General features: G+C 48.3%; 1 protein-coding gene across 3 annotated transcripts in view; it reads left to right on the top strand.

Annotated features, from left to right (window-relative positions):
- The first annotated feature begins 417 nt into the window (after positions 1 to 417).
- ZNF395 (zinc finger protein 395) overlaps positions 418 to 13,167 on the top strand; it is a 36,039-nt gene continuing 23,289 nt past the window's right edge. The window contains exons 1-3 of one of the 3 annotated variants that reach the window (XM_026656339.1): positions 418 to 672; positions 9,092 to 9,351; positions 11,279 to 11,391. In XM_026656339.1, the coding sequence (XP_026512124.1) occupies positions 424 to 672; positions 9,092 to 9,351; positions 11,279 to 11,391 (622 nt within the window). In that variant the 5' untranslated portion in view covers positions 418 to 423. The remainder of the gene's footprint in view (positions 673 to 9,091; positions 9,352 to 11,278; positions 11,392 to 13,167) is intronic. The other 2 variants (XM_026656338.2, XM_026656337.2) reach the window with 2 other exon arrangements.

Here is a 13,167-nt window from a genome sequence, read left to right on the forward strand (position 1 = left end):
AAGAGGTTGAGAAATAACAGCGAGGGGGGTGGGATGTGATTTTTTTCAAACGGCTGTGAAAACTGATGAGCTGCGATGAGTGCTTGGTGTGGAGGCGTCGTTCCTTCCAGCCAAGGATCTCAAAGCACTTTCCATTTGGCGGGTGGTCAGTGTTGTGATCTCCATTTTACAGATGGGGAGACTGAAGCACAGAGAGGCTGGGACGTGGCCAGGGGGGCTCAGTGAGTGTCCCATCAGAACCAGTCATGGAAATGAGGCCTCCTGACTCCCAGCCCCCTGTTTTGAGCACTAGACAGTGCTGCTAGAGGAGCTCAGGGGCACTCTCAGCCCAGTACCTTTCACCAGCACTCCAGATGCAGAGCAGTGTGTGTTTTGCACTGGAGGTAACAGCACCTGTCTGTTTGTCCTTTACAGAGTGTCAAGATGGCGACCGTGCTGTCCAGGCGCCTGGGGAAGCGCTCCCTGCTGGGCACCCGCGTTTCCACGCCCAGCTCCTTGGCAGACAGGATGCTGGGGACGGCCCAAATCCCCACATTGCAGGCGGAGCTCAGCAGAGTGTCTTCCCACCTGGCTTCGTATGAGGGTGGTCGGTGCAAGGAGCAGGGAGAGGAGAGCAGCACGATGCCCAGCTTCCCAAACCTGAACCGCTTACAGTTCCACCCAGGACAAAGAGTACGTAAGGAGGCTGTTTGTACGGGCTGACCAGCAGTGTTAATCCCTTGAACCTGGGTGCAGTCCTCTGTGGGTCTGGCTTCACTGCAGAGCTAGCCTGGCCTGTAGGCCAGATGTTACCCTCCCCCTTCCATCCACACAGAAGAACCCCTGGCCCAGGCTTGCGGGTGCTCTAAGCACAAGCGAGCAGGCGTCGCTGAGGGTGGTTTAGGCTTGAGCTAGCATTTCACTTTCCAACCGGGCAACCCACCCTCTATACAGTGAAAACGTGGGCTTGCCAGGGTGCTGTTAGTCCTCCAGTCCTATCCCACGATGCCACCTGGGCTCTACTTTCTTGTTGAACTCCTCCCTTCTTCAGCACTGGGTCTTAGCCCCCTCACCCTCCCGGTTTGCCTGCTCCAATTCTGCTGTACCGCCATAGCATTTGGACAGAGGTGCCGGCCAAGAAATCCATTTCCCATGCTGCCAGTTGGCCAGAAGCTGTGACCAGCCTTCTGGTAATGCTGTGGTGTGATCCCAGTAAGGCCCATCGGGGCACTCTCGCACGGGAGCCCAGGAAGGACAGACAAGTTCTCCCACAATATGCGAATGAATTCATAGGGTTGGGCCAGTTTAATGTACCAGTGAGAACCATGGGATATCCTGTTAGAAAATCCAGCCCAGCACACGGGCTAGTATAGCACCATTGTGGATGCAACTGCATGGGTCTGACACGGGTAGGGCTTTGCAGGGGGAACGCTCCACCAGGACGGGGCTATCTCTGCAGTGAAGACATGCCCTCTGTGGTTCAGGGGATGGGAAATGGGATCAAAGTGTCCGACTGCATTAGTTCAGGGATTACAATTGAGTTGCTGGCTCAAATCTGGCCTAGCTCTGTAATTACTGAGTCATTAGCATCTGCTAGCTGTTGGGTAGCCAGTGTGGAATGAGTTTAGCGGGTTCCCAGTGGACAAGCGTCTCCATCAGCAGCTCAGTGGGTACTAACTGGCTTCTTTTTGCAGCCAAGCGGTCCAGCTATATTCACCTCTTGGACCAGATCCTGTGCTCCACTTAGGACTAAATCAAGAATTGCCTCTCCTCTGGTGGGTTCCAGGACCAGCTGCACCAAGAAGGTGTCAAGAAACTTTATCTCTGAATCCCGTCCTGTAAGAGCCAGGGTCACAAACCTGTCTTCCTTGTCTCTCTTGGATAAGGAGGAGGCACAGCTCTGGGGCATCTTGCCCTGCCCAGGCTAAGTTGGGATTAACCCTCCACCCTGAAGCGTAGAATCAAATGAAGTAAAAATCGTAAATGAATCAAACTGTACCATAGAATCTCTATGGATAGTAATTCCATGCTCTAATAATAAGAATATAGCGGTAGGGATATATTACCAGCCACCTGACCAGGATTGTGATAGTGACTGTGAAATGCTCAGGGAGATTAGAGAGGCCATAAAAATAAAAAACTCAATAATAATAATAATGGGGGATTTCAACTAGCCCCATATTGACTGGGTACATGTCACCTCAGGACGGGACGCAGAGATAAAGTTTTTCTTGACACCTTAAATGATTGCTTCTTGGCGCAGCTGGTCCTGGAACCCGCCAGAGGAGAGGCAATTCTTGATTTAGTCCTAAGTGGAGCACAGGATCGGGTCCAAGAGGTGAATATAGCTGGACTGCTTGGTAATAGTGACCATAATATAATTAAATTTAATATCCCTGTGGTGGGGGAAACACTACAGTGGCCCAACACTGTAGCATTTAATTTCAGAAAGGGGAACTTCACAAAAATGAGGAGGTTAGTTAAACAGAAATTAAAGGGTACAGCGCCAAAAGTGAAATCCCTGTAAACTGTGTGGAAACTTTTTAAAGACACCATAATAGAGGCTCAACTTAAATGTATATCCCAACTTAAAAAACATAGTAAGAAAACCAAAAAAGAGCCACCGTGGCTAAACAACAAAGTAAAAGAAGCAGTGAGAGGCAAAAAGGCATCCTTTAAAAAGTGTAAGTTAAATCCTAGTGAGGAAAATAGAAAGGAGCATAAACACTGGCAAATGAAGTGTAAAAATACAATTAGGAAGGCCAAAAAAGAATTTGAGGAACAGTTAGCCAAGGACTCAAAGTAATAGGAATTTTTTTTTAAGTACATCAGAAGCAGGAAGCCTGCTAAACAACCAGTGGGGCTACTGGGCGATCGAGATGCTAAAGGAGCACTCAAGGATGATAAGGCCATTGTGGAGAAACTAAATTAATTATTTTCATTGGTCTTTACGGCTGAGGATGTGAGGGAGATTCCCAAACCTGAGCCATTCTTTTTAGGTGGCAGATCTGAGGAACTGTCCCAATTTGAGGTGTCATTAGAGGAGGTTTTGGAACAAATTGATAAATAGCAATAAGTCACTAAGACCAGATGGTATTCACCTAAGAGTTCTGAAGGAACTCAAATGTGAAATTGCAGAACTACTAACTGTAGTCTTTAACCTAGCATTTAAATCAGCTTCTGTACCAGATGACTGGAGGATAGATAATGTGACGCCAATTTTTAAAAAGGGCTTCAGAGGTGATCCCGGCAATTACAGGCCTGTAAGCCTGACTTCAGTACCGGGCAAACTGGTTGAAACTATAATAAAAAACAATATTGTCAGACATATAGATGAACATAATTTGTTGAGGAAGTGTCAACATGGTTTTAGTAAAGGGAAATCATGCCTCACCAATCTACTAGAATTCTTTGAGTGGGGTCAACAAGCATGCGGACCAAGGGTATCCAGTGGATATAGTGTAGTTAGATGTTCAGAAAGCCTTTGACAAGGTCCCTCACCAAAGGCTCTTAAGCAAAGTAAGCTGCCACGGGATAAGAGGGAAGGTCCTCTCATGGATTGGTCCTCTCATGGATTGGTAACTGGTTAAAAGATAGGAAACAAAGGGTAGGTATAAATGGTCAGTTTTCATACTGGAGAGAGGTATATAGTTGGTATCCCCTAGGGGTTTGTTTTGGGACCAGTCCTATTCAACATATTCATAAATGATCTGGAAAAAGGGGTAAATAGTGAGGTGGCAAAATTTGCAGATGATACAAAATTACTAAAGATAGTTAAGTCCCAGGCAGACTGTGAAGAGCTACAAAAGGATCTTTCAAAACTGTGTGACTGGGCAACAAAATGGCAGATGAAATTTCATGTTGATAAATGCAAAGTAATGCACATTGGAAAGCATAATCCCAACTATACATATAAAATGATGGGGTCTAAATTAGCTGTTACCACTCACGAAAGAGATCTTGGAGTCATTGTGGGTAGTTCTCTGAAAACATCCACTCAATTTGCAGCGGCAGTCAAAAAAGCGAACAGAATGCTGGGAATCATTAAGAAAGGGATAGTAATAGGACAGAAAATATCATGTTGCCTCTATATAAATCCATGGTATGCCCACATCTTGAATACTGTGTGCAGATGTGGTCACCCCATCTCAAAAAAGATGTATTGGAATTGGAAAAGGTTCAGAATAGGGCAACAAAAATGATTAGGGGTATGGAACGGCTTCCGTCTGAGGAGAGATTAATAAGACTCAGACTTTTCAGCTTGGAAAAGACGGCTAAGGGGAGATATGATTGAGGTCTATAAAATCATGACTGGTGTAGAGAAAGTAGATAAGGAAGTGTTGTTTACTACTTTTCATAACATAAGAACTAGGGGTCACCAAATGAAATTAATAGGCAGCACGTTTAAAACCAATAAAAGGAAGTATTTCTTCACACAACTCACAGTCAACCTGTGGAACTCCTTGCCAGAGGATGTTGTGAAGGCCAAGACCATAACAGGGTTCAAAAAAGAACTAGATAAATTCATGGAGGATAGGTCCATCAATGGCTATTAGCCAGGATGGGTAGGGATGGTGTCCCTAGCCTCTGTTTGCCAGAAGCTGGGAATGAGCGACAGGGGATGGATCACTTGATGATTCCCTGTTCTGTTCACTCCCTGTGGGGCACCTGGCAGTGGCTACTGTCAGAAGACAGGATACTGGGTTAGATGGACCTTTGGTCTGACCCAGTAGGGCCATTCTTATGTTCTGGTTGCGCTCAGCGGGATGGAGGCCCTTGGAGGGTCAGTGCAGTAGATTGCACGCTCTTAGGGGCAGGGTGCTTTGCAGAGCACTGGATCTGTCTTCAGTGGCATAGGAATGATTACTGTTCACAGAATCATAGAAATGTAGGACTGGAAGGGACCTTGATAGGTCACGTAGTCCAATCCCCTGCACTCATGGCAGGACTAAGTATTATTCCAGACCATCCCTGACCGGTGTTTGTCTGACCTGTTCTTAAAAATCTCCAGTGATGGAGATTCCCCAACTTCCTTAGGCAACTTGTTCCAGTGCTTAACTATCCTGACAGGAAGTAATAGGAAAAGGTCTCAGAGTGTGGCGGTCAGAAATGGAGCAGGGCAGCTGCTGATCTGCCACCAGGGCCCCATAGTTCTTCCTAGAGAATTGTAAAACATACTTAAGGCAGATCTCTTAAAACAAAGTGTCAATAAGGCCCTCATTTTATTATTATTATTATTATTATTATTTTTGGCTTGCACACAGAACCGTCCTACAAGCTTACAGAGAAGCCAGATTCCTTTTGCTCTACATTTTTAAACACATGACAGTGAGGGCTGTTTTCTCCAGTACACATTAGTGTTGGGCTTTTTTGTTCTTCACACTAGAAGCAGCATAAAAACAGTCATTGGGAGTGGGGTGCTGTATTTACATACCAGTGACAGATGACTTTTTTGTGTTTGGTTGCTTTGCAGCCTCAGCAGATGCTAGAGCATACGTGTTCTGCTGCTCAGTGCTTGTCTAGGTCTGGGGAGCCCGCTGGCGTAGTTAATTGTGGAGCCTCATTCCTTATTATCTGCAAAGAAACTCTTGGGGCTGGTCCACACTAACCCCCCACTTCGAACTAAGATACGCAACTTCAGCTACGTGAATAACGTAGCAGAAGTCGAAGTATCTTAGTTCGAACTTACCGCGGGTCCACACGCGGCAGGCAGGCTCCCCCGTCGACTCTGCGTATTCCTCTCGCGGAGCAGGAGTACCGGCGTCGACAGCGAGCACATCCGGGATTGATTTATCGCGTCTAGACAAGACGCGATAAATCGATCCCAGAAGATTGATTGCTTACCGCCGGACCCGGAGGTAAGTATAGACATACCCTTGGAGAGAAGCAGGGTGTAGTGGTCAGGAGCTCCTGCGTCCTAATCCCCACACTGCTGCAGCTGCTCTCTTTGAGTTTGGGCAAATCACATGCCCTCTCTGCTTTGGTTTCTGCATCCAGTGTCAGCTGAGACATTTTCTCTCTGCCTCAGAGCACTGTGCATTTATGTATCCATCGTATACAGGCCTGTCCACACATCACCTCTGGTATTTAGGTATAGGAGTGCATGTCCCTATAAAAAGCTATGAACACTAACCTACACAAGTGTAGTATATTTCAGCACAGATATGTTTACCTTAATAAAAATAGACTCTTAGGCCTGGTCTACACTACGACTTTAATTCGGATTTAGCTGCGTTAATCCGAATTAATCCTTAACCCATCCACACAACGGAGCCAGTTACTTTGAATTAAAGGGTGCTTAAAATCGATTTCTGTACTCCACCCCGACGAGCGGAGTAGCACCAAAATCGATTTTGTAAATTCGAATTAGGGGTAGTGTGGCCGCACACCACCGAATTAATGTGGTTAAAATTAATGGGGTAGTGTGGCCGCACACCACCGAATTAATGTGGTTAAAAACCGAATTAATGTGCTTAGTGTGGCCGCGCACAATCGAATTTATACAATCTGTTTCCCAAATTCGAATTATCTAAATTCGAATTAATCTCGTAGTGTAGACGTACCCTTAGAAGTTAGGGAGAGAAGCAGCCTAGTAGGTCATTGGGTGACCTTGAGAGAAAGAGGAAGAGGTTGAATATTTCCTCTCCTTTCCTCTGTGGAGAAGCTGAGAATGGGGGCCAGTCATGACATGAATGAAAGCTCTTCTTTGCCAGACTCTGCCTGTCTTGCAAAGGAGGGTGCATATTCCATTGGTTTTGTCCACCCACGCAAATGAAGAAAAGTCTCAGCTCTTGGGTTTTCTTTTCTCCCTTTCCTTAGATGGTTGATCAGTCCCGTTCCTCTGAGGATTTGACGCTTTTAACCAAGGAAACCTCCTTTCTCCCTCGCCTGTCTTTGTTTCATCCACCTGCTGTGTCTTGTCATAACCCCCCATTGTAGCTGATTGGGTTAGGGACTGTCTTGGTACTTCATGGCTCTGCTCACCTAGTGCAAGGGACCCTGATCGCTACCGTAATGCAAATAATGATAAGGGGAACCCAAGGATGTGACATGGGGAGGAGATGGGGCTGGTTTCTTTCCTTTTGGGGAGGAATGTTTTACTGTGTCTGTTGGGTAGGCGGTCAGAGCACAGTCATTTAAGAGGATAGTTGATAGGGGCGGCTAGAATACATTTTCCTTCCTCTGTGCTGGCGTCCCCTCCAACTTGCAGAGGCAAGATTTAATTTCTGTTTATTCTAGGTGTGGGGGAGGGGGCGTTCTGGGAAAAATAGTCATGTCCGTGCCTCCCCTCCTCCTCCCCCCCCCCCGCCCCCCCGGAAATTAGGCTACAAGGGTCAAATTTATTGCTGGCCTAAGCAGGTACAACTCCATTGACTTCCATGCAGTTGTGCTCATCTATGCCTGCCATGAATTTTGCTCTGGGGTTGTATAGTGGAGGTTCTACAAGAATGCCACCCTGTAAATGGGGCGGGGGAGGGGGAGGGGTCTCCACACTCCTGCAGTCCTGCTCTGACTGTTAAAGGGGCAGATGTCACCATCCCTGCTAAGGAGTCTCTTCGAGCCTTATATCCTCCACTTACTTTTCTGTGTGTTTCTGTACTGAATGCACCAGCTGTTCACTCTATCTGTTTTGTACTGAAGTTTGGCTTTACATTACGAAAAATCCATGCCCTTGTAGGACAGCATGGTTGTCACTGATGCGTTGAATAACATGGCCAGTTGGAACTACTACTTGGTAATAATAGGGGTTAGACACCCTAAAGGCTTAGGCCCCCCCGATACTTGGGCTAATTGAGAATCTCCTTTTAGCAATATATAAACACAGTCAACCTGTGGAACTCCTTGCCAGAGGATGTTGTGAAGGCCAAGACCATAACAGGGTTAAAAAAAGAACTAGATACATTCATGGAGGATAGGTCCATCAATGGCTATTAGCCAGGATGGGCAGGAATGGTGTCCCTAGCCTCTGTTTGCCAGAAGCTGGGAATGGGTGACAGGCGGATCACTCGATGATTACCTGTTCTGTTCATTCCCTCTGTTGGAAGACAGGATACTGGGCTAGATGGACCTTTGGTCTGACCCAGTAGGGGCATTTTTATATGCCTGACACACAGCTGAGCAGTTCTGAGTGCAGCAAGTAGAGGGCAGCGATGTGTGTGTATGGAGCCATATAATGTACACGTACAAGCTTGGTCCTTACCATGATTCTATGCTTGAAATGAAGGGATCCAGACAATTTCTTTGTAAATCTCTTGGAAGTTGTGTTTTACCCTGTATTCCGCAGCCCTTTGTCCAGCTGAGTTTAAAGGGACCTTGTTCAAGTTGAAAATCCTTTTTAATTAAATCCTCTCCCTTGTTTCTAATACCATCTTCAAACGTTGAAATTGAGAAGTAAAGAAATCTGACGTACTTTCAGCATTTCTGCTGGTCGTGCATTTTAGGTTTCACTCAGTCTGGCAACTGAAAGCAGCCTCGTCAGTTTCATGTTTGTCTCTAGTCTGTTTTCCTTTCCTGGTCTCATGCTCCAGCACAGTACTGCAATGTTGTTGAGTTTATTTTTTTTTCATGGGAATGTGTCTAATAAATTTTTGTAAAATATTGTTGTTGCAAAAACCTAAATTTGGCTGAAATCTGACCTGCCAGGGCCCAATTTTCCTCCCATTCAAATCAACAAAACGTCCATTGGGTTCAGAGGGAGCATTCCAGTTCTTCTTTATTCCATGGGGGCTCTGAGGAATGCCACCACCTTTGTATTTACCCCCTTGGGGAGTCCCTGTATTACGCTGCTGATCACATGGAGTGATGTCTTGCTGCAGTGCTGTTGCATCAACCATGACCATATATGGGGGGGGGACCCCCCTTGGGTCCCAGCAGGCAAATGGAGAAAGTCCCGAGATTGCTAATACTGTTTCACTTAGAGCAGTGGTGTAAAATAGGGGTGCTGAACTGGGGTGGATAGAAAAACCCTGGCTTTATGCCATTCCCAGTGACAGAATCCTTGCAATCGGGGCCTTGTACAGGAGGGTGCCTGAGACAGAGCAGGTGAGCTTTGGCTGGATTTTGTTAGAGGATGGAAAGTAATCCTGACCAGCTGTGACTTGTCCTCACGTAGGTTTACGTCACCTATAATGGGCAGGAGTGCGCTGGCCTGGTAGAGCAGCACAGTCAGCTGAATGACGAGGTGCAGGTGCTGCTCGAGGTGCAGGGAGTGCACACCTGCTGGAAGACAGACGACGTGAGACTGGCTGAGATGCAAAGATCACCGCCCCCTACCCTTCCGATGGACCATAGCCCTGCCACTGCGATGGATCAGAGCCCTGCCACTGGATCAGTTCAGAGATCGGTTTCTAGGAATATTGATGTACCTAAAAGGTATGTGTCCTCGGCTGGTTGGCACTTTTAGCTTTGGAGACTGATTCTGTTCCATCTTGCCTGGTTCAATAGCTGGGCACGTGCACTGGTTGCTTACAGAATCCCTCCTCTCTTTCTGTTCTAAACTAGTATGTAGTGTTGCTGAAAGCTGTTAAACAGCGGCTGGATTCTACTCCAGAGGTGGCTGCATTTCCATGTGGGGGTGAAATGATCCCTGTGTATGGTTTATAAAATGCCCTAGAATCCTATAGTATAAAGCATATTTATGGAAACAGTTGCACATGGCAACATAAAATGTGAGATGCTGACTTCTGGTTCTGCTCATGGTCACGATGGCTAAAATAGAATCCGAGTCCCCTGGTTTGGGAGGGCTCATGGGCGTAGTTAAAATCTATCGGGAGTCTGCAGAGGAGCTGTAAGATTGCACTGGAAGCTCAAAATAAAGCACAGGCGCTAATTCTAGAATGGGCCTTAGTGTTTGTTTACCCAGAGCAGTAAAATGCTGTTTGTTTCAGTGTATGATGAGAAATGAGCCATCTCCCACCTCTGCCGTGTTCGTACGCGGGATGAGACCACGTCAATGTGACGTGCTGTGTCAGCCTCTCCAAAGGGTGGATTATCCAGAGTGCTGTTGAATTTAGGATTAAGAGGATTTTTTTATGGTGGTTTAGGAGAAAAAAAATGTTCTCTGCTAAAGCAAACTTCCCTCGTGGCAAGTTAGAAATTGCTCCGGTTCTGTTTGGCCCGGGACAGCAGAGTGGGGAGAGGTCACAGGGGAAAAGAGACATGTGGTGAGACATGCAGCCTCAGTATGTGAACACTTTAGGATTGGGAAGCTAAGCAGGTTCGGGTCTGATCAGTGCTTGCATGGGTGACTTCCAAGGGACCCACTTGGAGGCAGAGGAAGTTAGCTGCAGCTAACTGTAGACCGCTGGATTGTTTTCTGAACCCTGGCCTCTGTGTGGTGCTAGGGGCAACATGTTGCTACAGAGGTTGTGTAAATGCATGAGAATTTAAACAGAGGACCTAGTCGTTTTGTGGAGCAGTTCTTACCCCCAGAGCCACTGTTCACATGCGCCTACAATAATCCTCAATTTCAACTTCCACTTAAACTGTTAAATACAAAAGTCTCTCCCTTCCCTGGTCTGTGCTGCACTGATCCTTTCATAAGCATGAGTCTTAGAGCAGCAGCATTGCTCGTGCTGTGAATAGGCAGTAGTGTCCCCACCCATGCACTCGCTTTGCTGGGGTTTTGGGGGAGGGACAGACACCTAGGACTCAGGGCTGGATTTTTAAAGGTATTTAGGCTGTTAAAGATGCAGTGGGAGGCACTTTTGAAAATCCCACTTGATGCCGCTTGGCACCTTTAGGCATCTAAATTCCTCTCAGAATCTGGGCCTGACTCCAGATGGGGAACAGACGGAGTCGAGATCCCCAGGCTGGCTTGCTGCTGCAGTGGGGTGGGGGAACGAGTCCTGGCAGAGATGGGGAGCTCAGGGCCAGGCCACCGAGAAGCTGCAGCTGCTGTTAAAAAGCAGCGCCAAGGGAACATCTTCTCTTGAGGGTCTCCTGTCTCATTGCCAGAAGCTACCTTCCTGCCGGGGCGGATGTAGTAGGTAGCATTTTTCTCCCCAGTCCTCCCCCCAGCCATCAGCTTAACCTCTCGCATGAGTGATGTGCTTTCTATACACAGGAAGGCACGCTGGGATCCTGTGGAAAGGAAAGAGGTACAAAAAAGTAAACAATTATCATTAGACCCCTGTGGGTCCAATCAGCCCTGAGTGTTACACCTTTGGCCTCTGTGTTTGCTCCAGTGGCCCATTTGATTGTAGGGGGTCTTTGACATCGAATCCTCGCCTTGTCTCCTGAATATCTGCCCTCCCCTCCCCCACTGAAGTCTTTAATGTTTCTCCGTCTCCTGGTGCAGGAAGTTGGATGCTGCTGTGGAAATGGACGAGATGATGGCAGCTATGGTGCTGACTAGCTTGTCCTGCAGCCCTGTGGTGCAGAGCCCGCCCAGCCGCGAAAGCAGCATGCCGGGTGAGTCCGACTGTGCAGCTGGATGCTGGGGTCCCAAACCTGCCTGCCTCTGTATTTCAGCAACCAGAGGCTGAATTGAATTGTTTTGGTGGTACCCCTGAAGAAGGAGGGGAAAACTGCTCACCTCAAACAATAAGTTTTCCCAGGTAACCGGAGCCCCAAGTGCAATGTGAGCAGATAGCTGTCTGACTGCCACTTCCATCTCATTGCACTCTCTGATGTCCCAGCATGCTCTCTGCTGGTGATGTCACCTTCGCCATGAAACTCTGCTGCAGACTGGAGCCAGCGTTTGGGGTCAGGTACCTCGAGAGGCCACGTGCTGCAGTGGATAAGCCATTGGGCTGGAAGTCAGTCGTCTGATCCATTCTAATGTATCTCCGGATCGAGAATGTGGTTGGAGATGTTCTCTGTCTATGTGCTGGTGAAGGAATTATCGGGGTGGGGGGGGCTCGATGGCTGTGGGTACATACAGAACTCTGCCTGCCTGGCTGTGTTGGTGAGGGGTGTGCCCTGACTGACGTAGCTGTGCCAGCAGAAGCCCCTCGTGTAGACGCACTTGTTCTAGCAGACCTGTCCTTTTCCTGGTTTGGGGCAGCTGGAATAAACCAGGCTGGTAAAAGCACAGCTTTGCTGGTAGAGGCTGCGTCCATACTGGGAGTGCTGTGGCAGTAGAGTACAGTACGCTGCCATGTACCTGAAACCCTGTTGTCCGAACCTCTGCATTATCCGAAGCCCTTCCTTGCCCCCCACCTACCTTATGCTGGGGGACAAGGAAGGGATTCAGATAATGTGGAGGTTTGGATAAGAGCTCACAGACCCCCAGCCAGGACTGTGAGGAGGAGGGGGAGCAAGAGGAGACCCCAGCCATGGGGGAGGCCACGCTGCTGCTGAATGGTTCCTGTGGCAGTGCGTGGAGCCCTCTGCTCCCCGCTGTCATGAGAGTGAGTGAGCAGGGCTGTGACAGCGGAGCTGCAGAGGGCTCCCTGTGCTGCCAAAGGGCTGGTGGCACCCGATCTCTGCACGCACCAGGTGCAGGGAAGCCTGCAGTCGTGGCGGGGCAGAGCAGAGACTCCTGGCCAGGACTGTGAGGAAGAGGAGGATGAGCCCCACACCATGGGGCGGGGTGGTGAATCTGCTGGTGAATGGCCGAATGGCTTCTGCCCTCCCGATTATCCGAATAAAATCCATGTCCCCTCTGCTATGTGGCTTAATCGGGAGTAGGCATGTACCTCTGTTGGTAAAGTGCTCCTAGTGTAGACATGGTGCAAGTCAACAGTTTCATTGCTCCAGTGGCATCTCGCTGTCATGGGACAACCTGCCTGCAGAGGGCGAGCAATCTCCCAGGGTGATAGGGCCAGTCTTATGGGGGGTTGGAATATCAGGACAGAGACCTCGAAACGGAGCTCCATATTTGTGGGGAGTTGGTGTGCCGGGTTCTACATGGCGACCTTTGTTACTAAGCACATGGGCTGTATTAGCTGGAGCTCTTCCAGTTGTCATTCCTAGATCTAAGGAATAGCGGTGATGGAGCCTGAAGGTCCCGCATGTCTGGGTTAGCATGGACGCTGCCAGGCTGTGTCCGATGGGATGGGATGGGATCTTCTGGCCCGTCAGAGATGGATGTGGGAAGTGTTCGCTGCTGTGGCTATTTCGGGCTCCAGCTGAGCCAAAGACTCTCAAAGGACACAAGGCTGGGGACAGCCGTAACAGTCTGAGAGCAGGTGCTCTTGAAGTAGAGGAAGCAAGTTCTTTAAGTGCTTCCCTCTTCCTCCCAGC

The sequence above is a fragment of the Terrapene carolina genome, unplaced genomic scaffold, assembly GCF_002925995.2.
Source record: "Terrapene carolina triunguis isolate 2854851 unplaced genomic scaffold, T_m_triunguis-2.0 Scaffold228, whole genome shotgun sequence".
Classification (NCBI taxonomy): Eukaryota; Metazoa; Chordata; order Testudines; family Emydidae; genus Terrapene; species Terrapene triunguis.